Source organism: Dendrobates tinctorius, unplaced genomic scaffold (assembly GCF_039654945.1).
Source record: "Dendrobates tinctorius isolate UK_male_01 unplaced genomic scaffold, ASM3965494v1 ptg000073l, whole genome shotgun sequence".
Classification (NCBI taxonomy): Eukaryota; Metazoa; Chordata; class Amphibia; order Anura; family Dendrobatidae; genus Dendrobates; species Dendrobates tinctorius.
In genome coordinates, this window is record NW_027361741.1 from 16,000,519 (window position 1) to 16,028,432 (window position 27,914).

Consider the following 27,914-nt stretch of genomic DNA (forward strand, 5'->3'; position numbering starts at 1 on the left):
AAGCCAGGCTAGTCATGTCTCGGACTATGAAAAGATAGAGAAGAACAGCATCTGAAACATTTAAGTGTGACAAACATGCAAAAGAAAAGGAAATCAGGAAGAGGGCAAACACTTTTTCAGACAACTGTGTATTTAGTGTGCTTGGGATCATTGTCCTGTTCAATGTTGAAAAGGCTAAGTTCACATTAGCGTTCGGGGGCTTTGCGGATGCTGCATATGTCCTCCATTAAGCTCTGCCTATTCCGTATACTTCTGCATGCGTCTTGTGTACCTATCTTTAACATTGGGTACGCAGGACATCTGGATGTATGCGGATGTGTCGTTTTGACGCACCTGCCGGTCCGCACAAAATGCAACTTGTTGCGTTCCCGTGCGGTCGGCGGGCGTGTCAAAACAACACATCCACATACATCTGCATACATCTGCATGTCCTGCGTACAGGGAAAAATGCAAAGTACTACATCTGGGCAATAAAAATGAAAAAAGCATATACAGAATGGGAGGAATAGGGCTAAGCACCAGCACATGTGAAAAAGACTTGGGTATACTAATAGATCACAGACTGAATATGAGTTAACAGTGTGATGCAGCAGCAAAAAAGGCACATGCAATTCTAGGATGTATTAACAGAAGCATACAGTCTAGATCACGTGAAGTCATTATTTCCCTCTGCTCCTCTTTGGTCAGACCTCATCTGGAATACTGTGTCCAGTTTTGGGCACCACATTTTAAAAAAGACATCAACAAACTGGAGCAAGTTCAGAAAAGAGCAATCAGAATGATGACCGGTCTGCAAACCCTGTCTTATGAGGAAAGGTTGCAGGATTTGGGATTGTTTAGTTTGCAAAAGAGAAGACTGAGAGGAGACTTAATAGCTGTCTACAAATATCTAAAGGGCTGTCACATTGTAGAAGGATCATCTTTATTCTCATTTGCACAAGGAAAGACTAGAAGCAATGGGATGAAACTGAATGGGAGGAGACACAGATTAGATATTAGAAAAAACTTTTTGACAGTCAGAGTGATCAATGAGTGGAACAGGCTGCCACGAGAAGTGGTGAGTTCTTCTTCAATGGAAGTCTTCAAGCAGAGGCTGGACAGACATCTGACTGGGATGATTTAGCGAATCCTGCTTTGAGCAGGGGGTTGGACCAGATGGCCCAGGAGGTCCCTTCCAACTCTACGATTCTATGATTCTGCCCAATGTTAAAGAAAGATATGCAGGACGCATGCAGAAGTATGCGGAAGTAGGCGGAGCTTAAAGGAGGAAGTACGCAGCCCTCCGCAAAGCCCCCGAATGCTAATGTGAGACTAGCCTTATAGGGCTGATCTACAATACAGCAGACAAGAGCATAACAGACAAAGGTGGTGCTATTTCTAGAAAAAATAAAAATGCTTAATAGCTGAACTACAGGGTGCTAACTTTAGGAAGTGATTAGTAAATACTAATCAGATTTCTTTCCTTTTGTGTTGCAGTCTAAATTTGAGTAACAATGACATCCTAACTATTTATGATGGGGATGAAATTACCTCCAAGATTTTAGGACAGTATGTTGGAAGCACTGGTCCCCAGAAGCTCTACTCATCCTCTCCTGACCTCTCCATTCAGTTTCATTCGGATCCAGCTGGTATGATTTTTGGAAAGGGGCAAGGTTTTATCCTAAATTACATAGGTAAGCATTTTTGGCTTTTTTAATTAAAATGTACATTTCTTAAAACCTGGGAATGAGGTGGACTATTGTGCTTCTTCTGAGGTTATTATATATTACATTTTATTACAACCTTATGCTATTTCTAGCTAATGGTACTTGCTATAAAATGTCCTTTTTTAAACTGGGGTATGAGGAGGACTATTGTGCTGTTTCTAAGGATCTGACACATCGAGTATTATATTTTATTTCAAAACTGTGTTATCCCTAGTTTCTGCTGTTTGTGACATACTGAGATAAAGGAGTTAAGGAAGACTTAATTTCTGTTCTTAGCATCCAGCTAGGTTCATAGTTATTCTTGTTGCTCTTTGAGATAGGATACTACTCTTTGTCAAAACAGCCCCATTATTTGGATAGATTGTGCCAATTTAGTACTTGCTGAGCTTCAAAAATGTAGTGTAACAGAATAGATAGAAAAAAGGGGCTTTTAACCCATGGTTTATAGATCAGAGAAGGAAACAAGATGGATGATGATGGATTTAATTTCAATATACACATACGTCATACTTCTAATGAGAGAAATCGGTATATGTATATTTTTTTATTTTAATGGCTATTAGGACCATGACACAATTAAGGCACTTGGTGTATGAATGTACACTGTGTGTATGTACAGTCTGTATGTATACGGTGTGTATATGTATGTATACTGCCTGTATGTGTGTATAGATATATATATATATATATATCTACACTGTATATATACACACCCAGTACATCACACATACGTACATACATACACCAAGTGCCTTATATATATTTTACTCAATTATTAAGCACTTTCCACAGTACTTTAAAGATATTACCATCACTGACCCCATTGGGGCTCACAATCTGTATTCCCTATCAGTATTGGTTTGGAGTGTGGGAGGAAACCGGAGAACCCGGAGGAAAATTACGCAAACACGGGGAGAACATACAAACTCCTTGCAGATGTTGTCCTTGATGGTATCTGAACTCAAGACTCTAGCGCTGCAAAGCATAGGCGTTAATCATCAAGCCACCATTTATATGTATATAATATCTCAATAGTTTAATTGACATAGAAGACACTGAGAGCAAAAGTTGCCTATACAGGTAGTGTGATTTTTCTTTTTAAATGTTCAGTGAAAAAAGTCAGCCACGTACCTTTTCAACAAATACCAGCAAAATGGCCTAAAATTACCGCCAATCCACTTGTTGCATTTTCTCTGTGTCCGAGTTGTAATTAGACTAATTGTTAGAATATTTTCCTATATAAATATACATCAATCAACTAGATTTTGCAAACACCACCAATATTTTTTCCCATATATTTTAGAAGTATCAAGAAATGATTCATGTTCAGATCTTCCCGAAATTCAGAATGGATGGAAAACAACATCTCACACAGATCTTGTCAGAGGAGCAAAAATTACTTACCAGTGTGACCCTGGATATGATATTGTTGGAAGTGAAACCTTAACCTGCCAGTGGGACCTGAGCTGGAGCAGCGACCCACCATTTTGTGAAAAAAGTAAGACACAAACAGTTTTATTACTCCATTCTAGATTATTCCATGGCCTTCTTGAATCTTCTGCAATTGATATTCATATTAAGACATCAAATTTGTTTCCTTGGAATTATCATATTCAAAATACAATCGCTGTTGTGCTTGTCTTCAGCTTGTACGTACATTTGTAAAGGCGATCAAGGGGGTTCAAATAATACTAAGAATATGAAAGTTACAATATATGAACTGGAAGATAGGTAGGAGAAGGAAAGAAGTATTGATGCGCCAAAAAATTTTATTAACTGCATTTGGAAGCAAAACATGGAAAAATTATAGTGTACCCAATGTGCAACAAAACACTGCACTCAACATTACATTTAAAGAGGATCTGTCACTTGAGTTAAATGCCATGTAAAAAAAAAAAAATCCCAGAGCAACATTGTTTCTTCTACTTGTTTTCATTTTGTGCTGCATCATTCCATTGCAGAGATATGCACATTTGTTGCTTTTGCACCGCAGTATGAGCAATCTCTGCTTGCAGTCCAACTAGGCATTTTCCAGAGCCTTCTCTGGGGAGTGCACTTTCACCTTTCCCTCCCAGAAGCTACTAATCACAGCTCAACATTGTCTGACATTATTAGATTGCTGGAACAGCTGCTTAGCCATGATTGACAGCATCTTGAAGGGAGGGGTGAAAGCACAGACTTCCAGAGAGGACTCTGAGGAAACGCCCAGTTGGACTCCAAACAGGAATCACACATGCTATGCTCCAAAGGTAATAAATGTAAATATCTCTGCTGTAAAAACAGCAGGATCAGGGGTGATCAGGTATTTGTACAAGGTATTTAACTCAAAATTTTTGATCGAATGTCAGGTAGCCTTTAAAATAGCGAGAAGAGACTTTTTATTAAGATCCACAAATATAGAGTTAAAGATTGAGCATTAAGTGTCCATTAGTACCACTATACTAACTAATCCTGGAAATAAGGAATTAAAATGAATCTGCCAACATATTATTCTACCCTACAGCAGTAGATTATTGGGACACTTTTGCTTTCTAAATTGTCAAATTGGCACTATAAAATGTTGATTTTGGCTAGTCAAAGCGTTCAGATAATATTTAGGACACAGTTTAAAAGTCTGGTGTATTTATGATCGACGTGGGTCTCCTAACCCAAACTAGCAGCCTCATAGGCATATATGGTTAATAGTTTGGGTCAAGAGACTTGCAGACCTCAGACCTGTAGACACGTAGACGCATCATACCTTTGTGTGAATATACTCTCACTGATTATTGGCCAGCTCTGCTGTATTCTCTGATCACACCTATCAACCATGGCTCAATATTTTTGTGTTTTAGGAAATAGAAAAGTGATCCTGACATCATACCTGGTTGCCCTTACATAGGGCAGCATAGTCTATTGACACATACAGATATAAAGAGGGTTTCACTCTAAAAGACATTGCTGCCAGGTTTAACTACCATGCATGTAGGATAATTTTTGCGCAAAGGTTGATCTTAATGGACCTGCGTCTTTAAATTTAACATCTATGAAGCTATGAAATGAAGTCAGAACTCTGGTGAATGTAGCTTAGTTAATCGGCCTGTTTTCCATATTGTTGAGTTTGGGTGATGATCTGTTAGTATATTTGTATCTAGATGTAGGACACAATGTAGTGCCATAATCATGGCTCCATTCTTGAGGTCCTGTGCTACCATGCCACTCGTAATGCAGCGATATGCCAGCTAGGACTGAGCATAATGTATGGTGAACAGGAGACTTCCTCCTAGTGAATCGAATGATAGATCCACTCCATACAAGCAAATATATATAGGAAATGATGCCCAAAACAAAAAGTCTTCAGTGCACCCAAAGCCTTCACTTTTTATAGAATGACACTTGTCGAGCACCTTTAGAATGAAAACTCTCATTCAAAAATGTATAAGAGTCAGTGATAAGTGGTCATAGAAGAGCGCTTAGGAAGCAACCCAGGGGCAGGCAAAAATGTCAGGTCTCCACCGCATCTCCAGCCGAAAACCTCCAATGGAGGATAGGAGCAATGAGAAAATGGAAACGGTCTTAGGAGCGTAGGAAAGAGACTCAGACAAGAGATGGGATTAAACCATAACTCGTTTCGACGGAGGATCCGTCTTCATCAGGTGGAAGTTTCACCTGATGAAGACGGATCCTCCGTCGAAACGCGTTGTGGTTTAACCCCATCTCTTGTCTGAGTCTCTTTCCTGCGCTCCTAAGACCGTTTCCATTTTCTTATTCAAAAATGTATGGCTCGGTCGGAGTAGTGATTGTCATTGATGTTTTCTGGAAAAAACATTACTTCTGTTCTTGTAATTCTTATACTGAGTGGCCTGTGGGATGAAGAAGTAATGGAAACCCAATTAAGAAATGCACCTTTACGAAATGAAATGATAAGAGATCTCAGAAAAAGCGTAAAATAAGGGAAGTGATTGGGTCTTGGAGGAAATAATTAACAGTTTGTGAGGTTGGTGAATTCACAGGTTGGAAGTCGCCATAAGCTATGTGGGCGGTGGAGTGTTACATAACTCATATTCATTAGCCATCTATTATTCACGCTGGCAGTGTTATTACTAGTTAATTATTGATATTATTGTTAAAAGGAAAGGAAAATCTGGTAAATGGAAAAACTGCAGAGCAGAGCGCAGTATGCATGAGGTGGATCCATTTATTGTAGATGCCCAGCCTGTAACATCTACTGAACAATGAAAAATTCATTTACAACATTTCATTCATTAATTGACTGCGTTACACATATGTCATGCTTTTATTCTTAATCATTCATATTGGAGCACAATTTTACAGATCACATCCAGATATAACCAACAGGTCAGGGTCAAAATAATAATAAAAGTTATTTTGTGTTTGCCATACATTAATGGGGGATCTGTACGGGGTGCAGCATCACGCATATGGAAATAATAATCATATTATGCATAGTTATATCACTCTACAAATTATTAGTCCTTTTTACATTGCATCTCCAGATACCAAAAGTATAACTATTATATTATGCCAATTTTGATTTATAGATGTCATTAAAATGTTGGTTCTTCAGCTCATTTCTTCCAAGTTTCCTGCTTGTTCAGTGTCTTTACAGTGGTTATTTATCCCCTATGAAATGTATGTAGATTAGATATTTTTTGATGTAGGGAGCCAAAAGCCTATTTTCACCAACAGATATCATTAAAATTCTGCGGACTTCTGAGTTATTTTCTCCCGACCATTATACTTGTTCAGTGTCTTTAAACCGGTTAGGCTGGTTTCACATTTGCGTTTTTTTGCGCTGGAAAAAAACGCATACGTGCGCATGCGTTTTTTCCCCTATATTTAACATGGGTGCGCATACCTGCGCGCTGGCATGCGCATGTATGCGATTTTCATGCGCTGTGTTTTTTTGGGGTGTGCGTTTGTATTTTCCAGACGCAGCATGTTGCATTTTTTGGCCCTGCAAAAAAGCGCATGCGCACGTATGCGCATGTTTTGCGCTAAAAATGGCCATTATAGCCTATGGGTGCGCATATGTGCGCATTGGCATGCTTATGTATGCGTTTTTTTGCACATGCGTTTTTTTTTGTTAACCATGGAATTTAGGGGTTTGGGTTAGAGTTAGGGTTAGTTAAAGGGGTTTAGGGTTAGGGTTAGGGTCAGGGTCAGGGTTAGGGTTGGGGTTAGGGTCAGGGTTAGGGTTAAGTATGGTTTGGTTAAGGGTTAGGGTCAGGGTTAGGGTTAGGGTTAGGGTCAGGGTTAGGGTTAAGTATGGTTTGGTTAAGGGTTAGGGTCAGGGTTAGGGTTAGGGTTAGGGTCAGGGTTAGGGTCAGGGTTAGGGTTAGGGTCAGGGTTAGGGTTAGGGTTAAGTATGGTTTGGTTAAGGGTTAGGGTCAGGGTTAGGGTTAGGGTTAGGGTTAGGGTCAAGTATGGTTTGGTTAAGGGTTAGGGTCAGGGTTAGGGTTAAGTATGGTTTGGTTAAGGGTTAGGGTCAGGGTTAGGGTTAGGGTTAGGGTTAGGGTCAGGGTTAGGGTTAGGGTTAGGGTCAGGGTTAGGGTCAGGGTTAGGGTTAGTTAGGGTTTAGGGTTTGGGTTAGGGTTAAGTATGGTTTGGTTAAGGGTTAGGGTCAGGGTTAGGGTTAGGGTCAGGGTTAGTAAAGTCATGGTTTGGGTTAGTGTGAGGGGCCACCTAATGTTGGAAAAAAACGCAAACGCGGTAAAAACGCACTAAAAACGCATACAAACGCATAAAAACGCTGCGTTTTTTTCATGCATGCTCATAAAAATGCTTGAAAAAAACGCAGCAGTTGTATGCTTTTGTATGCGTTTTTTCAATGCGTTTTTTTGCGGGAAAAACGCGCTGCAAAAAAAAGCAAGTGTGAAACTAGCCTTATTCCGGTTATTTGTCCCATCTCAATTAGAAACATGGCAAACATTTTGTTTCGGAGACAAAAATTATTATTACACATTGCCCTTTTCATCAGCCAATGTAATTTTAATTCTGCTGGTCACTGAGCTAATTTCTCCCAACTTCCTGCTTGTTCAGTATCTGTGCAGAGTTTGCTCTGGTTATTCATCTACTAAGAAATTAAGATTAGATACATTTTGTTATAGTGAGTCAAAAGTATTATCACTCTATATCCATTTTTGACAATCATTTCACAGGTATTAAAATTCTGCTGGCCTCTGAGCTAGTTTCTCCCATATGACCTACTTGTTCAGTGTCTATATAGAGCTTACTTTGGTTAATCATTCCCAGTCAATTACAACCAAAATAAACATTTTGTTTCAAGAGACAAAAATATTATCACATTATTATCACTTTCATTCACAGATATAAACTAAATTCTTCGGGCCTCTAAGCGCATTTCTCCAAGGCTTTCTGCATGTTCATTGTCTGGGCAGAGCAGGCCCTGGTTATACATCCTCTATGAAATGAAAATTAGATACTTTTTGTAAAGTTATTGTCATTTTATATCCATTTTCACCCACATATGTTATTGATATTATTGCTGGCCTCTGATTTAATTTCTCCCAAGTGTCCTGCTTATTCAGTGTCTGCAAAGAGCTTATTCTAGTTACTCATCCCTTGTCAATTAGAGGCAAAGTAAACATTTTGTTTATGGGGCCAAAAGTATTAGCGCACTATACCCATTTTCATCTACAGAAGTACCAATTTCAGTTCTTCTGATAGAGTTCTTCTAAGCTCAATTCTCTCATGTGTCCTGCTTATTCAGTGTCTGCAAAGAGCTTATTCTAGTTACTCGTCCCATGTCAATTAGAGGCAAAGTAAACATTTTGTTTATGGGGCCAAAAGTATTATCGCACTATACCCATTTTCATCTACAGCAGTACCAATTTCAGTTCTTCTGATAGAGTTCTTCTAAGCTCAATTCTCTCAAGTGTCCTGCTTTTTCAGTGCATCAAACATGTCTGGGTGATTTGCTGCCTAGAAAATATAGTTGTTCCACCAGGCACTTTACAGAAATATGTTTTGGAAAAACAACTGAGCCTCCACAATGAAGTGCAATAAAGTTCTTTGCAGTTCTGTAGTTCGGCTAAGCTGTTTAAGGACAATGGCGCCATTATCAAGAGAATTCCAAGGTCAGCGCTGGACGGTATTAGATTGTGTAACGCAGCGTTAGCACTAGATAAGAAATGTAAGGGATGTGAAAAGTTATTCAACTTTTTATGCAAATTAAATCTGTGCTTAAACAGAAAATGGCTGTATTCAAAGGTGAAAATACACTGCAGCATATGTGTTCGAACAGATACCAGAAATATGAGATCTGGGAAACCTTTTGAGATTTTGGCATAAAGGTTAAGCAAAGCCTTAAATATTTTTTAATCAACATCTTTCTCTAGACAGCTTTGACATTTATGCAGAGCATTACAGCATTGCTACAACAATATAAAAGATAGAATTACTATCTTATAGAATAGATTTCATTTTCCAACTGAACTATAATGCATTAGGCTCAAGCAAGTCAATCTTAATGGTATTCTTTTTCAGTTTGTTATAAAGTAAGAGTAGATTTCCTATCCAATTTTTGTAGTGGCACCTTAAAGATAGATGTCAAATTACAGAATAGGAAGGGTTACTAGTTGCCATATGTTTAAAAAGGCAGCATGAGTTAGGAGCTGATACACTGATTTCAGTGATGTGTCATTTATTAGGCTGTGTGCTGTTCCTATTCACTTAATGATTTATCAGTAGGAGATTATCACTGCCTGGACTAGTGCATGCGTAAGACCTGGTCCAATTCTGCCACTGATTAGCAGCTTACTGTTTATATGCAGCGTACACAGAAAGCTGTGGTGTTGATGAGGTTAGCATTCTGAGCTTTGATGTATGCTGCATCTAAGAACTCTTATTGTGTCTCAACTCCTGCATCCAATAAAGCAAGTTACACATCACTGGAATGAGGGTCTCTTTTCCTACATGATGCTGCTCTCAGATGAGGTAGCAAAAACATGGTGACAGATTCTCTTTAAAAGGCTTTGTATGATGTCCAATACACACAAACTTGTACAACTGACACTGACATATCAGACATGTGATAAAAGTGTTATTGATGGGGTTCAACCTCTATGAATAAATCTAAAAAGGGAATTGGAGATTCGTTGTCAGGTGCAGTATGTTCAAACTGCAGTCAAGAAAAGTGGTGCCAAATTTTTGCCCCCCCACACTCTTCCCCATACGCAACTTTTGCTGTTAAATGCTATGCAGTTACATACATTTTCCATTCCTAAAAAGAGCTTAGCTGATGACCCCTTTCAACACAATTTAGCACAAGTTTGTACTTTCATAAATCTACCAAACAAAAGCTGAATTGACACTTTTTTCATGTAGTCCATGGGCTGACTTACACGCCAAATGCATATGGTAAGAGCCTTGGAGATGCGTTGTGTGGCCATACCCCAACCATTTGAACTTTTATGGCTTGTCTGACTGAAATGACCTAAATTGCCTTTTATGCATTCATCAGTAGCCTAAACAAATAGGAAATATAGCAGACAACCTCCAATATTCTAAATCTATTGACTTCCAATGCTATGTCTTTTATGAATTGTATGTTTTCTTTAATGACTTTTCACTGGGTATTGATGCATTTCTCATTTGATCATTCTTTAACCATCTTAGTCTTCTTAGCATGAAAGTGACTGTCCTCATATAGCCATTCAGCAGGATCAGCATTTCATCATCAGCTGTGGATGCTTTGCTTTTTCATAATATCATCTTCAACGTGATAATAGTCCTCTCATCTATGTTGTGGATGAAAAAAAAAATTGGACTGGAAAATCTCATAAATGACGCTCTAAAGGTCCATGAGTAAGGCCTGCTAATTTGGATTTTTCTGAAGACGTCATCATTTGGAAAAGTGGTTGGATTGGCAAGACCAAGAATTCTTGACTTGTCCGAAGCTCCATCGATAGATTATGATTGGTGTTGTGAAATGTCATGTGACTTATGTGATGAATTCCAGATTCTTTATTGACCTGTTTGTAACCGTGCCTGTCGAAGTGCCTCCTGCTCTAAAATTTTTATTCTATATTTGTTCATAAGAATGTAAATGATAAAAGTTGTCTTTTTTAGTTACTTGTAACATTTAACAAAAACCATGCTAAAATAAAAAGTTTAAAAAGTACTATTGATCTGTGACTCGTACATGCTATTTCAGAATGTAATCATTTTGTCAAAATGTTGTTGCCAGTTTCTTTCATGTCTAGGTGTATCTAACGGAGGATAAATGGGGTCACAGAAAACACCCTCAGAGCTGCACCGGGACTTACCAAACTAAATGAGGCAAACTTTGAAACACAGCCCTAAAGAAAAAACTATTTTTTTTATCCAAAATAAAGATATTTTTCACGCTCATGTTACATATTATATTTTGTTAGATTCTTGCATAAAAATGCATAAGATATTAAATTGAGAGTAAACTACACTTACAGTATGTATTAATCTGCATTTTAGTTGTAGAGTTTTAGGTCAGGATCATTTTTTTAAGTTAAGTTCATGACTAAAGCTTAAAGGTGATCTGTCACCGAATTTCACAATACAAACTGCATTATTAGAGCTCTCAGACTTGATGAAGCTGTGGTACTTACCTTGAAAATCCATGTCTAAATTAGCTGTATAATAGTCATATTAAAATGATAATGTTATGAGTCCAGCTATAAAATGAAGGGGCTCATTAGTGCAAGTGTGTTAAGTCTCCACCGACCGACACTTACAGATGCAGCATGTACTAAGCAGTGTGAGATCTCAGCAGTAATGGGGGAGGACACTGAAAAATTGTCAATCAGGCTAAGTGGGTTGACATTGAGTGTAATCTTTTCCGTAATGAATTGTTCAGCCATGTGACATGTATTTTCAAGGTAAGTACATCAGCCCCATCACATCCATGGGATCTATTTTATAATGTATGCATTTCATTTTGAGCAATCTGGTGATGGATCCACTTAAAAAAAATGGTGCAGATTTACAACTCAGAGATGAGCCATCTCGTCATATGGTTAACCACAGTGGTGGCTTCAAAGCAATGATGAACCCACAAACTACACAATGCTTTCACATATACAGTTCTGCTACTTTAATACATTCCACAGAACTAAAGGTCTTTCTTTCATTTATAATACAACAGTAGTAATACTATTTTGCTATAAATAAATGATATTTTATTAATGACTATTGTCTATAATGTATAATTATTGTAGGTCAATTAAGCATTTTTTAAAGTTTTTTAGTTTACATATATCCTGAGAAACCCTTTGGTTAGAGTTTATCTCATTTCCTATCATCTATTTTTCTATTTATCCCTTTCCTCATCTCTTTATAGACTACTAGATGGTGGCCCGATTCTATCGCATCGGGTATTCTAGAGTCTCTGTTAAAATAAAAAATAGCTATATACGCACCGTCCGACGGCCCCTGTACTCTTTCTCTCCTCTCCTCACTCCCGTCATCTTCCGGTTCCAGTAATGCTTTGCACGAAACACTGCTGATGACATCGTGCTCTCGCGAGAGTGATGTCATCTTCAGCCCTTCTCGCTAAGCATTACTGGAACCGGAAGATGCTGGGCGCATGGTGAGGGGAGGGACAGAGACCGGGGGCCGTCGGAAGGTGAGTATATAACGATTTTTTATTTTAACAGAGACTCTTAAATATCCGATGCGATAGAATCGGGCCACCATCTTGGTGTATTATACTCCTGTTACACCCGGAGCTGCTGTCACTGATCTACTGTTACCTAATGTAATGCACTCCAGTTACAGTATAGCTGCAGTCACTGTTCTGCTGTTACCTAATGTATTGTACTCCAGTTACACCCAGAGCTGCTGTCACTGTTCTGCTGTTATCTAATGTATTGTACTCCAGTTACACCCAGAGCTGCAGTCACCATTCTGCTCTTACCTAATGTATTATACTCCTGTTACAGCTAGAGCTACAATCACTATTCAGATCTTACCAAATGTATTGTACTCAAGTTACACCCAGAGATGCAGTCACTGTTCTCCTGTTACCTAATGTACTCCTGTTACACCCAGAGCTGCAGTCACTGTTCTGCTGTTACCTAATGTAGTGTACTCCAGTTACACCAAGATCTGCAGTCACTGTTCTGCTATTACCTAATGTACTCCTGTTACACCCAGAGCTGCAGTCTCTGTTCTGCTGTTACCTAATGTAGTGTACTCCAGTTACACCCAGAGCTGCAGTCACTGTTCTGCTGTTACCTAATGTACTCCTGTTACACCCAGAGCTGCAGTCACTGTTCTGCTGTTACCTAATGTACTCCTGTTACACCCAGAGCTGCAGTCACTGTTCTGCTCTTACCTAATGTATTGTATATGTACAGGACTGTGCCTGTACAATGCGTGACACAGCAGTGATGCCTTTAACGGCTGTAATGTGCCTCTACAATAAGCGATGTGGCCGTGTTGCCGCGACGACTAAGCGACTGTCGCTGATTGGTTGTGGCAGTTAGGCCGTGACCAATCAGCGAGGCAGGATTTCGGTTACAGACAGACATGATAAGACAATTATATATATAGATACGTGGGGGTATAATAATCAGAACCCATCTTTCTCTTTGTGTTGCAGTCATGTACTGCACAGATCCTGGAGAGGTGGAGCACTCCACTCGTCTTATTTCAGATCCAGTCCTGTTGGTGGGAACCACAATCCAGTACACGTGCAACACGGGCTTTGTTCTTGAAGGAAGCTCTCTGCTAACATGTTACAGTCGAGAGACAGGGACCCCCATATGGACTTCAAGAATCCCGCACTGTGTTTGTAAGTAACTCAAATCTGGATTCTCAAATATGAATGTTGTCATATATAAAGGACGTTAACAATAATAATAATATGTAAATATTATGTGACTTTATGGTAACAAATGTGTTGGGGTTGATTTTGTGATAATAGTATATTGGTACTACAGGTTCAATAGAAGACAGAGATAGAAGAGGGCCTCTGTGCAAGAACCATATATCGAACCTTTGCACTCTAATAGCTCATAATAATACACAATTCCACCTGCTTTGGAGATAGAAATGGGCCACCTTGCCTTTGGGCCCCAGTGCAGCTACAAAAAATGCATCATTAGTATGTCCACCCCTGTACACATTCAGCACCAATCTCCTCATTGATAAAGTGCTGCCTACCTATTAGTACAGCCTTCCTCACAGACTGTGCAATGTTCCTATTCTCAAAATTAAGAGTTGATGGAGGAGCACATGACCAGAACTGTCCAATTAACAAAACACTGTAAATAGAAAAGTTGCTTTTCAATTGGAAAAGGTTGATGGACAGGTCTGGTCACATATGCTCCTCCATCAGTTACTGACTGCATTAACAAGCGGAAGGTGTTCCAAAAAGAGAAAATCAGTGCTAAACCCATAATACTTTATCCTTTTTCAAATTAATCTATATATATAAGAGGCATCGTGATTACTCACTAATCCCGCCCCCTGAACAGTAGCTCCGCCCCCACATCACCACACATAATCCCGCCCCCCCACATTACCACACACAATCCCGCCCCCCACCACATTACCACACACAATCCTGCCCCCTCACCACATTACCACACATAATCCCACCCCCACCCCATTACCACACACAATCCCACCCCCCACCACATTACCACACACAATCCCACCACATTACCACACACAATCCGGCCGCCACACCACATCACCACACACAATCCTGCCCCCCCACCACATCACCACACATAATCCTGCCCCCACCCCATTACTACACACATTCCCGCCCCCTACCACATTAACACACGCAATCCCGCCCCCCACCACATTACCACACGCAATCCGGCCCCATCACATCACCTCACCCCCACCACCACATCACCACACATAATCCCGCCCCCCACCACATCATCACACATAATCCCGCCCCCCACACATCACCACACTTAATCCCACCCCCACCACATCACCACACATAATCCCGCCCCCACCACATCACCACACATAATCCCGCCCCCACCACATCACCACACATAATCCCACCCCCCACCACATTACCACACATATTCCCACCCCCCACCACGTCACCACACATAATCCCACCCCCCCACCACGTCACCACACATAATCCCACCCACCCACCACATCACCACACATAATCCCGCCCCCCCCAACAGCACCACATTCGATAAGACTGGCGTTCTCCTACCTGATCCTGTATTCACACATGGTCAATTATACACTGCATTCTCTAGAGTAACAAGTTGTAAAGGTCTTTCAGTTCAAATTGTACCTGGTAGAAGTCAAGGAAAGATCTTTGAAAATGACGAAAATGACTATAGATTTAATCGTGTTTACAGAAAAATTTTAACTTAATTTATGTTTCGTTATGAAATTTGTTTAGATGCTGGAATGAATAAAAACGCACATCTTACTGAATCCAGTTTGTTTTTGATTTTACACTGTGAATAAAATGTATCATTAGTATTATTCCGACTTTTAATGATTATTATTGTTATTAACTTCATTTTAATTTAATTTACCACCTGCGTAAGCGCTATTGAATGTTGTCATTATTTACTTTAGTTTAATCACCAGCAGCATTAATTAGATAGCAATGAGCGTGCCGAGCGTTAGCGTTGGCTGGAAACAGCTAGTTTAACATATTCTTCTTAGAAGATAAAAACTCTTTCTTTTACTGATGCACATTTTTTTTTTTCAAAACCAAATGACCACAGTTGATCTTGCTGCATCCTAAAATATCTTCAATCGACATGGTTTTGGCAGTATTGTAACACCTGTTCAGATCTTGCTCCTCACTCTTATTTAGTGTCCTTGGACTTTCTGCTACTTCCTGCCTGCATTATAAGTGGTCCACTGTGCCAAACATCAGCTACTAGACATTAAAGCTAAATATCACCACCAACAAAAGATGCCAGATATCTCTTGAATCACATAATCTACACTCACTGGCCACTTTATTAGGTACACCTGTCCAACTGTGTGTTAAGACTTAATTTCTAATCAGCCAATCACATGGCGGCAACTCAGTGCATTTAGGCATGTAGACATGGTCAAGACAATCTCCTGCAGTTCAAACCGAGCATCAGTATGGGGAAGAAAGGTGATTTGAGTGCCTTTGAACGTGGCATGATTGTTGGTGCCAGAAGGGCTGGTCTGAGTATTTCAGAAACTGCTGATCTACTGGGATTTTCACGCACAACCATCTCTAGGGTTTACAGAGAATGGTCCGAAAAAGAAAAAAAATCCAGTGAGCGGCAGTTCTGTGGCCGGAAATGCCTTGTTGATGCCAGAGGTCAGAGGAGAATGGGCAGACTGGTTCGAGCTGATAGAAAGGCAACAGTGACTCAAATTGCCAACCGTTACAACCAAGGTAGGCAGAAGAGCATCTCTGAACGCACAGTGCGTCGAACTTTGAGGCAGATGGGCTACAGCAGCAGAAGACCACACTGGGTACCACTCCTCTCAGCTAAGAACAGGAAACTGAGGCTACAATTTGCACAAGCTCATCGAAATTGGACAGTAGAAGATTGGAAAAACGTTGCCTGGTCTGATGAGTCTCGATTTCTGCTGCGACATTCGGATGGTAGGGTCAGAATTTGGCGTAAACAACATGAAAGCATGGATCCATCCTGCCTTGTATCAACGGTTCAGGCTGGTGGTGGTGGTGTCATGGTGTGGGGAATTTTTTCTTGGCACTCTTTGGGCCCCTTGGTACCAATTGAGCATCGTTGCAACGCCACAGCCTACCTGAGTATTGTTGCTGACCATGTCCATCCCTTTATGACCACAATGTACCCAACATCTGATGGCTACTTTCAGCAGGATAATGCGCCATGTCATAAAGCTCGAATCATCTCAGATTGGTTTCTTGAACATGACAATGAGTTCACTGTACTCAAATGGCCTCCTCAGTCACCAGATCTCAATCCAATAGAGCATCTTTGGGATGTGGTGGAACGGGAGATTCGCATCAGGGATGTGCAGCCGACAAATCTGCGCCAACTGTGTGATGCCATCATGTCAATATGGTCCAAAATCTCTGAGGAATGCTTCCAGCACCTTGTTGAATCTCTGCCACGAAGAATTGAGGCAGTTCTGAAGGCAAAAGGGGGTCCAACCCGTTACTAGCATGGTGTACCTAATAAAGTGGCCAGTGAGTGTATATTATAGGTAATGAAACATAAGTATATACAGGTGCTTCTCACAAAATCAGAAGTTCATCAAAAAGTTAATTTATTTTAGTTTTTCAATACAAAAAGTGAAACTCATATATTATATAGTCATTATAAAACACAGTGATCTATTAGTGTTTATTTCTATTAATGTTGATGATCATGGCTTACACCCAATGTAAACCCAAAAGTCATTATCTCAGGAAATTATAATTAACAAAAAACACCTGCTAATTTATACTTTATAGCACCAGCTTGAAAAATTATTTTAAAATCCGAAATGATGGCCTACTGAAATGTACGGTATATTTAGTAAATGCACTTGGTCGGGGCTCCTTTTGCATCAATTACTGTATCAATGCGGTGTGGCATGGAGGCGATCAGCCTGTGGCACTGCTGAGGGATTATGGAAGCCCAGGTTGCTTTGATAGCAGCCTGTTAAGAATGGGTCAAGAGGAGGAAAAAAGCAACACACGCTAAGTCTCAGAAAACCAGAGAGGTTGGTAACTATGCAGACTGCAGAGCCCTGATCTTAACACATAACTAGAAGCAGTCGTGGAGCGTGCCTAGAGTGGTGCTAGACGCCTCGTCACAACCGGAGAGCTAAATAAACCTAAAGTAAGAAAAGAGGAAAACTAACTCCCCAGAGCAGACCCCAAAGGAAAGACAGCCCCCCACATGTATTGACGGTGAAGCAAGACGAAAGCACAAACAAAGGCAGAAAAATAGGCTGGGCAAACGATGGGGCCAAACTAACTTGAAAGGACAGGAAAGGAAAGATACTGTCTGCAATCTGCCAAAAAACCTACCAAAAATAATGTCCAACGCTTCTGATAACAAAATTAACCCTGAAGTCACTAGACTTCGCCCACTATATCAGCACTCTGGAATATTCTGAGACAGAGCAAAAAGAGGTCAATCTAATAAAGGACAAAAAGGCAAATTGACAAATACAGATAAATAAGAGTGGAAATTCAGCACAGCCCAGCCGGGCTGGCTGACCACACAAAAACTGAGTTGACCAACAAGAGCAAGTGTGAACATTAGCAAAAAACAAACTTAACTTGAGATGACTGGAGCAGAGCTGAAGTCCAAGACCTGAGAAACACACTGAATCACCATCAACAGGATAGGGCGTTGGCTGTCATATATCCAGTCTGATTCTCCAGAAATCCAATCACTATCCTCCTCGTCAGGTGGCAGACCATTACCAATTAAACTAACCTCACTACCTCCTGTCACTACCAGAGGGAGAACGGAAGGAGAACTCCCAGCTGGTGGAGCAGAAAATGAGCTCATAACAGTACCACCCCCTTGAGGAGGGGTCACCGAGCACTCATTCACGCCACCAGGCCGATCAGGATGGGCCTGGTGAAACGCACGAACCAATCTATCGGCATGAATATCCGAGGCAGAGACCCAAGAATTATCCTCCTGGCCATAACCCTTCCATTTGACCAAATACTGGAGTCCCCGTCTGACCAAGCGAGAATCCAATATTTTCTCTACCTCATATTCCACATTGCCTTTAACCAAAACAGGGTCAGGAGGAGCCGCCACAGGAACTACTGGCTCAACAAACCTCTTCAACAGTGATTTGTGAAATACGTTATGGATTTTGAACGTAACTGGAAGAGCCAACTGAAAAGAAACAGGATTAAGAATCTCCAAAATCTTATAAGGTCCAATAAATCTTGGCTTAAATTTTGGAGATGCAACTTTCATAGGAATATTCTTAGACGACAACCAAACCATATCACCCACTTTAAACCGGGGACCAATGGTCCTATGCCGGTTGGAAAAACGCTGGGCCTTTTCCTGAGAGAGTGACAACTTATCCACCACTTGGTCCCATATCTGCTGCATTCTCACAAACAGTGTCCACACCTGGGCAGGACGAAGATTCCACTTGTCCTGAAGAGAATCGAGGCTGAAACCCAAAATTACAGAAAAAGGGTGACATCAAAGTGGCAGAACTAGCTCTATTGTTCAGCGCAAATTCGGCCAAGGGCAAAAATGAGACCCAATCATCTTGATCAGCAGATATAAAACATCTTAAATAAGACTCCAAGGTCTGGTTTGTTCTCTGTCTGCCCATTGGTCTGGGGATGAAACGCGGAGGAGAAGGATAACTGAATTCCCAGATTGGAACAAAAGGCTTTCCAAAATCTGGAAACAAACTAGACCCCTCTATCGGACACAATGTTCTCAGGAATCCCGTGTAACCGAACCACCTGCCACAAAGTGGCAGAACTAGCTCTATTATTTAAAGCAAATTCGGCCAAGGGTAAAAATGAGACCCAATCATCCTGATCAGCAGATATAAAACATCTCAAATAAAACTCCAAGGTCTGGTTTGTTCTCTCAGTCTGTCCATTGGTCTGGGGATGAAACGCGGAGGAGAAGGATAACTGAATTCCCAGATTGGAACAAAAGGCTTTCCAGAATCTGGAAACAAACTGGACACCTCTGTCGGACACAATGTTCTCAGGAATCCCAAGTAACCGAACCACCTGTTGTAAAAACAAGGGCACCAACTCAGCGGACGATGGCAACTTTGGGAGTGGTACAAGATGGACCATCTTCGAAAATCTATCACAAATCACCCAGATAACAGTCATTCTCTGAGAGACAGGAAGATCAGAAATAAAATCCATTGAGATATGGGTCCATGGCCTCTTGGGCACCGGGAGGGGCATCAGCAACCCATTAGAACGAGAACAGGGTTTTGACTGAGAACAAGTCCCACAGGACTGTACAAAATTCCTGACATCACGAGACAAGGCAGGCCACCAAAACGACTGACTCACCAAATCTCTGGTACCAAAAATACCTGGATGACCAGCCAATGCGGAGCAATGGACTTCAGACATCACTCTCTTTCTCCACTGGTCAGGAACATACAATCTTCCCATAGGGCAACACTCAGGTTTATCCTCCTGAAATTCCTCCAGGGCGCGTCTCAAATCGGGCGAAATGGCAGAAAGAACTACCCCCTCACCTAGGATAGTAGTAGGCTCAGTCACATTAAGAGAATCAGCAAAGAAACTCCTAGAAAGGGTGTCTGCCTTAACATTCTTAGTGCCCAGAAGAAAAGAGACCACAAAATTAAAACGCGTGAAAAACAAGGCCCATTTAGCCTGTCTAGGATTCAAGCGTTTGGCCGACTCCAGATACATCAGATTCTTGTGATCGGTGAGGACCACAAATTGATGTCTAGCTCCCTCCAACCAATGTCTCCACTCCTCAAATGCCCATTTCATGGCCAACAATTCCCGATTCCCCACGTCATAGTTGCGTTCAGATGGGGAGAATTTTCGAGAAAAGAAGGCACAGGGATTCATCTTAGAAGTCACAGGGTCTTTTTGGGACAAAACAGCTCCTGCACCAATCTCAGAAGCATCTACCTCCACTTGAAATGGAAGTGAGACATCAGGTTGCCGTAGAACTGGAGCTAAAGTAAATCTCCGCTTAAGCTCCTGAAATGCTGAGACAGCCTCAGGAGACCAATTCAGCACATCAGCTCCCTTCTTGGTCAGATCAGTCAGTGGTTTGACAATACTAGAAAAATTACCTATAAATTTACGATAGAAATTAGCAAAACCCAAAAACTTCTGGAGAGCCTTCAAAGAAGTAGGCTGAACCCAATCATAAATGGCCTGTACCTTGGCCGGGTCCATTTCAATAGTCGATGGAGACAAGATAAATCCCAAAAATGAAATCCTCTGTACACCAAAGAGGCATTTCGATCCCTTAACAAACAGGGAATTCTCCCTCAAAATCTGGAACACAGTCCGGACATGTTCCACATGGGAATCCCAATCACTAGAAAAGATCAAAATATCATCCAAATAGATGATCAAAAACTTATCTACAAAGTCTAGAAAAATATCATTCATAAAGGACTGGAAGACAGAAGGGGCATTGGAGAGCCCAAAAGGCATCACCAGGTACTCAAAATGTCCCTCCGGAGTATTAAACGCCGTCTTCCATTCATCCCCGAGCTTGATGCGAATAAGATTATACGCCCCCCTGAGGTCAAGCTTAGTAAACCAGCAGGCACTCTTAACTCTGGAGAATAAATCAGACATCAGAGGTAAAGGGGACTGATATTTAACCGTCATCTTGTTAAGGGAACGATAATCAATACACGGTCTTAATGAACCATCTTTCTTGGCCACAAAAGAAAAACCAGCGCCCAAAGGCGACGAGGATGGTCTAATATGACCCTTCTCCAATGACTCCTTAATATAGGATCGCATAACATCATGTTCGGGTACAGATAAGTTGAAAAGCCGACCATAGGGAAATTTACACCCAGGCATCACTCAATTGTCATAACTTCTATGAGGAGGCAAAGATGCAGACTTACTCTCACTAAAGAGAAATCAGCCAGATAATCAGGAATATCATGAGACTGAGGAGAGGTGGAGAAAACAGGAGCGTCCCTAAGAACACACTGACAACCCCAACTTACCACAGACACAGATTTCCAATCCAAAACTGGGTTATGAGTTTGCAACCAGGGGAAACCCAGAACAATAGTATCATGTACATTATGCAGAACCAAAAATTTACAATTTTCTTGGTGGTCTGGGGCAACTCACATTATCACCTGGGTCCAAAACTGAGGTTTATTCTCTGCCAAAGGAGTGGCATCAATACCCCTCGAAGGAATAGGCATCTGCAGAGGCGTCATGGACAAGCCACAACGTTTAGCAAAGTCCAAATCCATCAGATTCAGAGCTGCTCCTGAATCCACAAAAGCCTTTGTGGAAAATGTGGACAAGGAGCAGATCAAAGTAATTGCCAAAAGGAACTTAGGTTGTACACTGCCCACAGCAAATGTGTGTGCAAAACGTTTCTCTCGTTTAGGGCAGACAGAAATAGTATGAGAGACGTCTCCACAGAAAAAACACAGCTTATTACGCCTTCTGAACTCCTCACGTTGCACCCTAGACAACACCCCATCACATTGCATAGGTTCAGACATTTGTTCAGAAAGTGGCAGCACCTCCCGTGTAGTCTTACGTTCACGTAAACGCCGATCAACTTGAATGGCTAATGACATAGAGCCATCCAGACCAGAGGGAACAGGAAATCCCACCATAACATCCTTTACGGTCTCTGATAAACCTTTCCGAAAGAGAGCTGCCAGTGCACTATCATTCCATGTAGTAAGGACCGCCCACTTTCAGAATCTTTGACAGTATAACTCTGCAGGATCCTGACCCTGGCTTAATGCCAACAGGGTTCTCTCAGCTTGATCCACGGCATTAAGTTCATCATACAACAACCCCAAAGCCTGAAAAAATGCATCCACCTTAGTCAGAATAGAATTTTCAGGTGTCAGAGAAAACATCCAATCCTGGGGATCGCCGTGCAGCAAGGAGATGACAATTTTAATATGCTGCACAGAGCTCCCGATGAGTTAGGCTTCAAGGCAAGAAATAATTTACAATTATTCTTAAAATTCAGAAATTTAGACCGATCCCCAGAAAACACATCAGGAGTAGGGATCTTGGGTTCAGCAACATGTGACTGAATGAGGTAGGTAGAAATTCCCTGCACTTCAGCAGCAAGTCGCTCCACACGATCAGACAGTTGCTTAATCTCCATTAGGAGAGAAAAATAATCCTCCTACAGCCCCAGAGAAAAAGAGGAAAAATTATGAAAAAAAAAATTCTGACACTTTTTTTTTTCTTTCCCCTTTTTATTTTTTTTAAACAATTCCTTCCTGCTTTTGAGTACCCTAGAATCTGCGGTATGGCTGGTGATTCTGTTATGAATGGGTCACCGAGGAGGAAAAAAGCAACACACGCTAACTCTCAGAAAACTAGAGAGGTTGGTAACTATGCAGACTGCAGAGCCCTGAGCTTAACACACAACTAGAAGCAGTCGTGGAGCATGCCTACGGTGGTCCTGGACGCCTCATCACAACAGGAGAGCTAAATAAACCTAAAGTAAGAAAAGAGGAAAACTAACTCCCCAGAGCAGACCCCAAAGGAAAGACAGCCCCCCACATGTATTGACGGTGAAGCAAGATGAAAACACAAACAAAGGAAGAAAAATAGGCTGAGCAAACGATGGGGCCAAACTAACTTGAAAGGACAGGAAAGGAAATATACTGTCTGCAATCTGCCAAAAAACCCTACCAAAAATAATGTCCAACGCTTCAGATAACAAAATTAACCCTGAAGTCACTAGACTTCTCCCACTATATCAGCACTCTGGAATATTCTGAGACAGAGCAAAAAGAGGCCAATCTAATAATGGACAAAAAGGCAAATTGACAAATACAGATAAATAAGAGTGGAAATTCAGCACAGCCCAGCCGGGCTGGCTGACCACACAAAAACTGAGTTGACCAACAAGAGCAAGTGTGAACATTAGCGAAAAAACAAACTTAACTTGAGATGACTGGAGCAAAGCTGAAGTCCAAGACCTGAGAAACAGACTGAATCACCAGCAACAGGATAGGGCGTTGGCTGTGTTATATCAGTCTGATTCTCCAGAAATCCAATCACTATCCTCCTCGTCAGGTGGCAGACCATTACCAATTAAACTAACCTCACTACCTCCTGTCACTACCAGAGGGAGAATGGAAGGAGAACTCCCAGCTGGTGGAGCAGAAAATGAGCTCATAACAGCAGCCTTAAGCTCATATGCATTGTTGGGTCTGGTGTCTCTCATATTCCTCTTGACAATACCCCATAGATTCTCTATGAGGTTAAGGTCAGGTGAGTTTGCTGGCCAATTAAGCACAGTGATACTGTTGTTTATAAACCAGGTATTGATACTTTTGGCAGTATGGACAGGTGCCAAGTCCTGCTGGAGAATGAAATTTCCACCTCCAGAAAGCTTGTCGGCAGAAGGAAGCATGAAGTGCTCTAAAATTTCCTGGTAGACGGCTGCACTGACTTTGGTCTTGATAAAACACAATGGACCTACACCAGCAGATGACATGGCTCCCCAAACCATCACTGATTGTGGAAACTTCACACTAGACCTCTTCACTCTTCATCCAGACTTTGGGACCTTGAGTTCCAAATGAAATGCAAAATTAATTTTAATTTGAAAATAACACTTTGGAGCACTGAGCAACAAGTTCTTTTTCTCCTTGGCCCAGGTAAGGCCTCTTCACACTTCAGTCTTTTGGCATCAGTCAAAATCCATCAAAGTGTGAAAAAACGGATCCAGTGAAGATTGCCAAAAAACTGATGCACCTGATCCATTTTTTTTACGGATCCGTCGAAGCTGCAGCCTTTGGAATTTAAAGGAATAGGATTCTGGAGAGAGAGAGAGATTGACTCTGTGCCAGAACAGCTTTTGGGGTTAAATAAAATGAATGGAAATTCTTCCAGGCATGCTCAGTTTAAAAAAGCGGAATCTGTCGTCCATAGGCGTCCATTCTAGCAGACGACGGACGGTGACGGATCCGTCAATGTCCGTCTTTTTGACGCAGACAAAATCGTTACTATGTCCGTTGTATCCAGACGATGGACGCTGAAATTCTGACAGATCCGTCAAATGACTGATGAAATGGACGTCCATCCATCGCTAATGCAAGTCTATGAGAAAAAAACGGATTCTGCTAAAAAAAGGGACGGATCCGTTTTTTTTTTTAAAATGGCGGATTTCGACTGACGTCAAAAGACTGAAGTGTGAAAGAGGACTAAGATGCTTCTGGCAGTGTCTATTTCTCATGTGTGACTTGACACAAGGAATGCGACACTTGTCACCCATGTCCTGGATACATGTCCTGCCTTATCACTTTTACCACAAGCGGAATGTCATAACCCCTCAAAAAAAATCTTGAATTGCAGATTTTTGTTCATTCTGCCTCCCAAAATCAGAATAAAAGGCGAGAAAAAAATGTCTTGTCTGAAAATTGTATCAATAAAAATGTCAACTCGTCCCGCAAAGAACGAGCCCTCACATGACTGTGTGGGCCAAAATATGGAAAAATAAAAAATTTCAAAAAATGGTGATGCAAAAAACAAAAATTTGCAATTAAAAAGTGTCTTTTAATGTGTGACCGCAGCCAAACATAAAAACCAATATAAATCTGGTATCGCTGTAATCACACCGACCCGAAGAATAAAGTCGTCTAATCACTTATACTGCAAGAGGAACGGTGTAAAAAAATAAATAAAGCCAATTCTTGATATGCTGTTGATTTTTTCATTATACCTCCCAAAGATCGCTGTAAGGCTCCGTGCACATTTATACTGGGCTGTGATAAACCGAGGTATCTGTGTAAATCTCTGAAAAATGTGATTCAGACAGAACCCTCAATGGAAAATTTCCTATAATGATGCAGATGGAGGCACTGTGGATGCCATCTGACCTGTGACCTGGCGGTGTCCATCTTCTTAGGATTGCATAAAAGTGCCTCGGCCACAGTTTTGTGCACTTCTGAAAAGAAGGATACCGCTGAACCGAGGCCAGACGGAATCCAAAGTAACTCTGCTGCCTCATTGTAGTGAATTCATGTTTTGTTTTTTCATGGTTTTGTAAATTCTGTTGGAAATCGCTGGTCAAATTTTAACCCTTATAATTTTCTACTAAAAAAAATGTTGGTTTCAAAATTATGCTGATGTAAAGTAGACATGTGGGAAATGTAATTTATTGACTATTTTGACATATCTCTGTGATTTAAGGGAATGAATATTCAAAGTTTGTAAATTGTTTCTAAATTGTTGCCAAATTTCCATATTTTTTACAAATAAACACATCATATCAAATAAATTATCACACTATCATGAAGTACAATATGTCACGAAAAAAAACAGTCTTTGAATCAGTGGAATCCTTTGAAGCGTTCCAGAGTTATAGCCACATAAAGTGACAGTGGTCAGAATTGTAAAAATTGGCCTGGACATTAACGTGCAAACTACATTCGGGGGTAAAGGGGTTAATGGATGAAACTGCACAAATTTCACATTAATATGATAAAGCGCATGTACATCTGAAACGGTTTCAAAAAGTCATAAAAAACAATGAAAAAGCAACAGGATAATAAAACATTTGGATGTTGCTGCCTGCACAAACATATTTGATGTTCCAAACCCCATGAATTAGGAATTACTGGAACCACTATGAATACATAATTACTTAAAAACCATTGACATTATAGATTAGTTAAAAACTAGATTGCAAGACTTGCTTCAACTTCATATTTTGACATTCTGGAAAAATAACCAATTATTAAAGGGTTGCTTCGGTACCTAAAACGTCCTTTTAAAATATCTATCTTTACTCTCTACCCACTTTTGTAATTACCTTTATTATTAAACACCCTACAATTCTCCCTATCCCAGGATATCACAGCAGGCTGGGGCTGCACTCACTTCCCTGAAGCATCTATCACCCCTCCTGGAACAGGACATCATCAAGGAGCAGTGCTGCATTTAGTACAGTTTCTTACATTTCTGCCCTCTAAAGAAGTCCTGGATCCATAGTGATAGAAGCTTTGGGAAAGATGAGTACAGCACTGGCACTCTGCTTCTATCTCTGTCGCTGTGGCTTTTAACTGTGAAAGAAGACATCAGAGGGCGGGAAGAGAAGAAGTGAGTGACACCACACAGTTTCTAGTACTGACCTCAAACAAATCGTCATCAAAATGACATGATAGAAGCTGAGTGCCATCACTGTGCTCACCTCTCCCAAAGATTCTACCACCAAGATTATGGATCCAGGACATGTTTGGAGGATAGCAATGTAAAAAAATGTGCTAATAACTGCAGCACTGCCCCCTGATGACGTCCTGTTCCAGGAGGGCGATAGACGCTGCAGAGAAGTGAGTGCAGCCCCAGCCTCCTGTGACGTCTCGTTACACACTCCTCTCAAATGAAACATCACAGGAAATGAAGTTAAAAAAACACCTAGGGATTACATAGATAGGAAAAAGTTTAGGGAATTTGATAATATAGCTAATTTCACTGTATTACCAAGGTTTTGTCCCTCTGACAATTTTGAGTGTTCCTGATAGATTTTTTCATGCTGATTTCAGAAATGACTTTACATTTTTCCTATCACGTAAGATTTTTGAGAAATTTTACGAAACATTATAATATTCTGTTATAATTCTAAAAACTCATATGAACTTTTTCTGAAACAGTATATTCTGAATTTTCCACTGAAATAACATAATTCGCTGATCTACACATATACAAACACTTATTATGCGAATTCCACACAGGTGCAGTGAATCATTCAGCTGACCGTGTACGGAGCATACCACATCTCCTGGGCAGGGGAGGAATCAAAAGACAATACTGATATACTTAGAGCATGGCTGAATGGATCACGACCTTCAATGCCATTCGCTGTCCCAATGATAATGGCGAGAGCAGAAAGATCATGTAACAGATTGCTACTTCTGCCTTACAAATGTAACAGGATATTTAGCAAAGAACAAGAAATCAATAGAATATCCTATCTTCCTTAAGCCATAAGACCAGTGCCACACGATGAAAGTCTTTGTGTTCCAAAGCCGCCCAAAGTATGGACAATAGAGGACGACGAAGATGAACTAACAATGTAAGTGGAAAATGAAACTGCTGCAGACCCAGACTTTGAGTCTTCTACATCTAAACCACATCTGTTCCGTCAAGCTGATCTGAGTGACTTGGTCTGAGATTTGAAATTGTCAAAGAGGCAGGCAGAATTATTGGGATCAAGGCTACAAGAATGGAATGTCTTATTACCAGGAACAAGAATTTATTTTTTTCACAGTCGTCAAGAAGACCTTAATCAATTATTCAACCATGTCGACAATTTAAACTTTTGCAACAACGTCTTGGGGTTGTTTGGTGCTCTTGGATACGAACATGACCCAAAGGAATGGCGACTGTTCATAGAATCATAGAATCATAGAATCGTAGAGTTGGAAGGGACCTCCTGGGCCATCTGGTCCAACCCCCTGCTCAAAGCAGGATTCGCTAAATCATCCCAGTCAGATGTCTGTCCAGCCTCTGTTTGAAGACTTCCATTGAAGGAGAACTCACCACTTCTCGTG

The 27,914-nt window shown here is 40.9% G+C and overlaps 1 protein-coding gene across 1 annotated transcript in view; it reads left to right on the forward strand.

The window, feature by feature from the left end:
* The window catches only part of SEZ6L (seizure related 6 homolog like), a 711,555-nt gene that overhangs the window by 609,331 nt on the left and 74,310 nt on the right, over window positions 1–27,914 (forward strand). Inside the window, exons 11-13 of the mRNA XM_073582661.1 lie at window positions 1,477–1,673; window positions 3,010–3,204; window positions 13,309–13,500. Of these exons, the coding sequence (XP_073438762.1) occupies window positions 1,477–1,673; window positions 3,010–3,204; window positions 13,309–13,500 (584 nt within the window). The remainder of the gene's footprint in view (window positions 1–1,476; window positions 1,674–3,009; window positions 3,205–13,308; window positions 13,501–27,914) is intronic.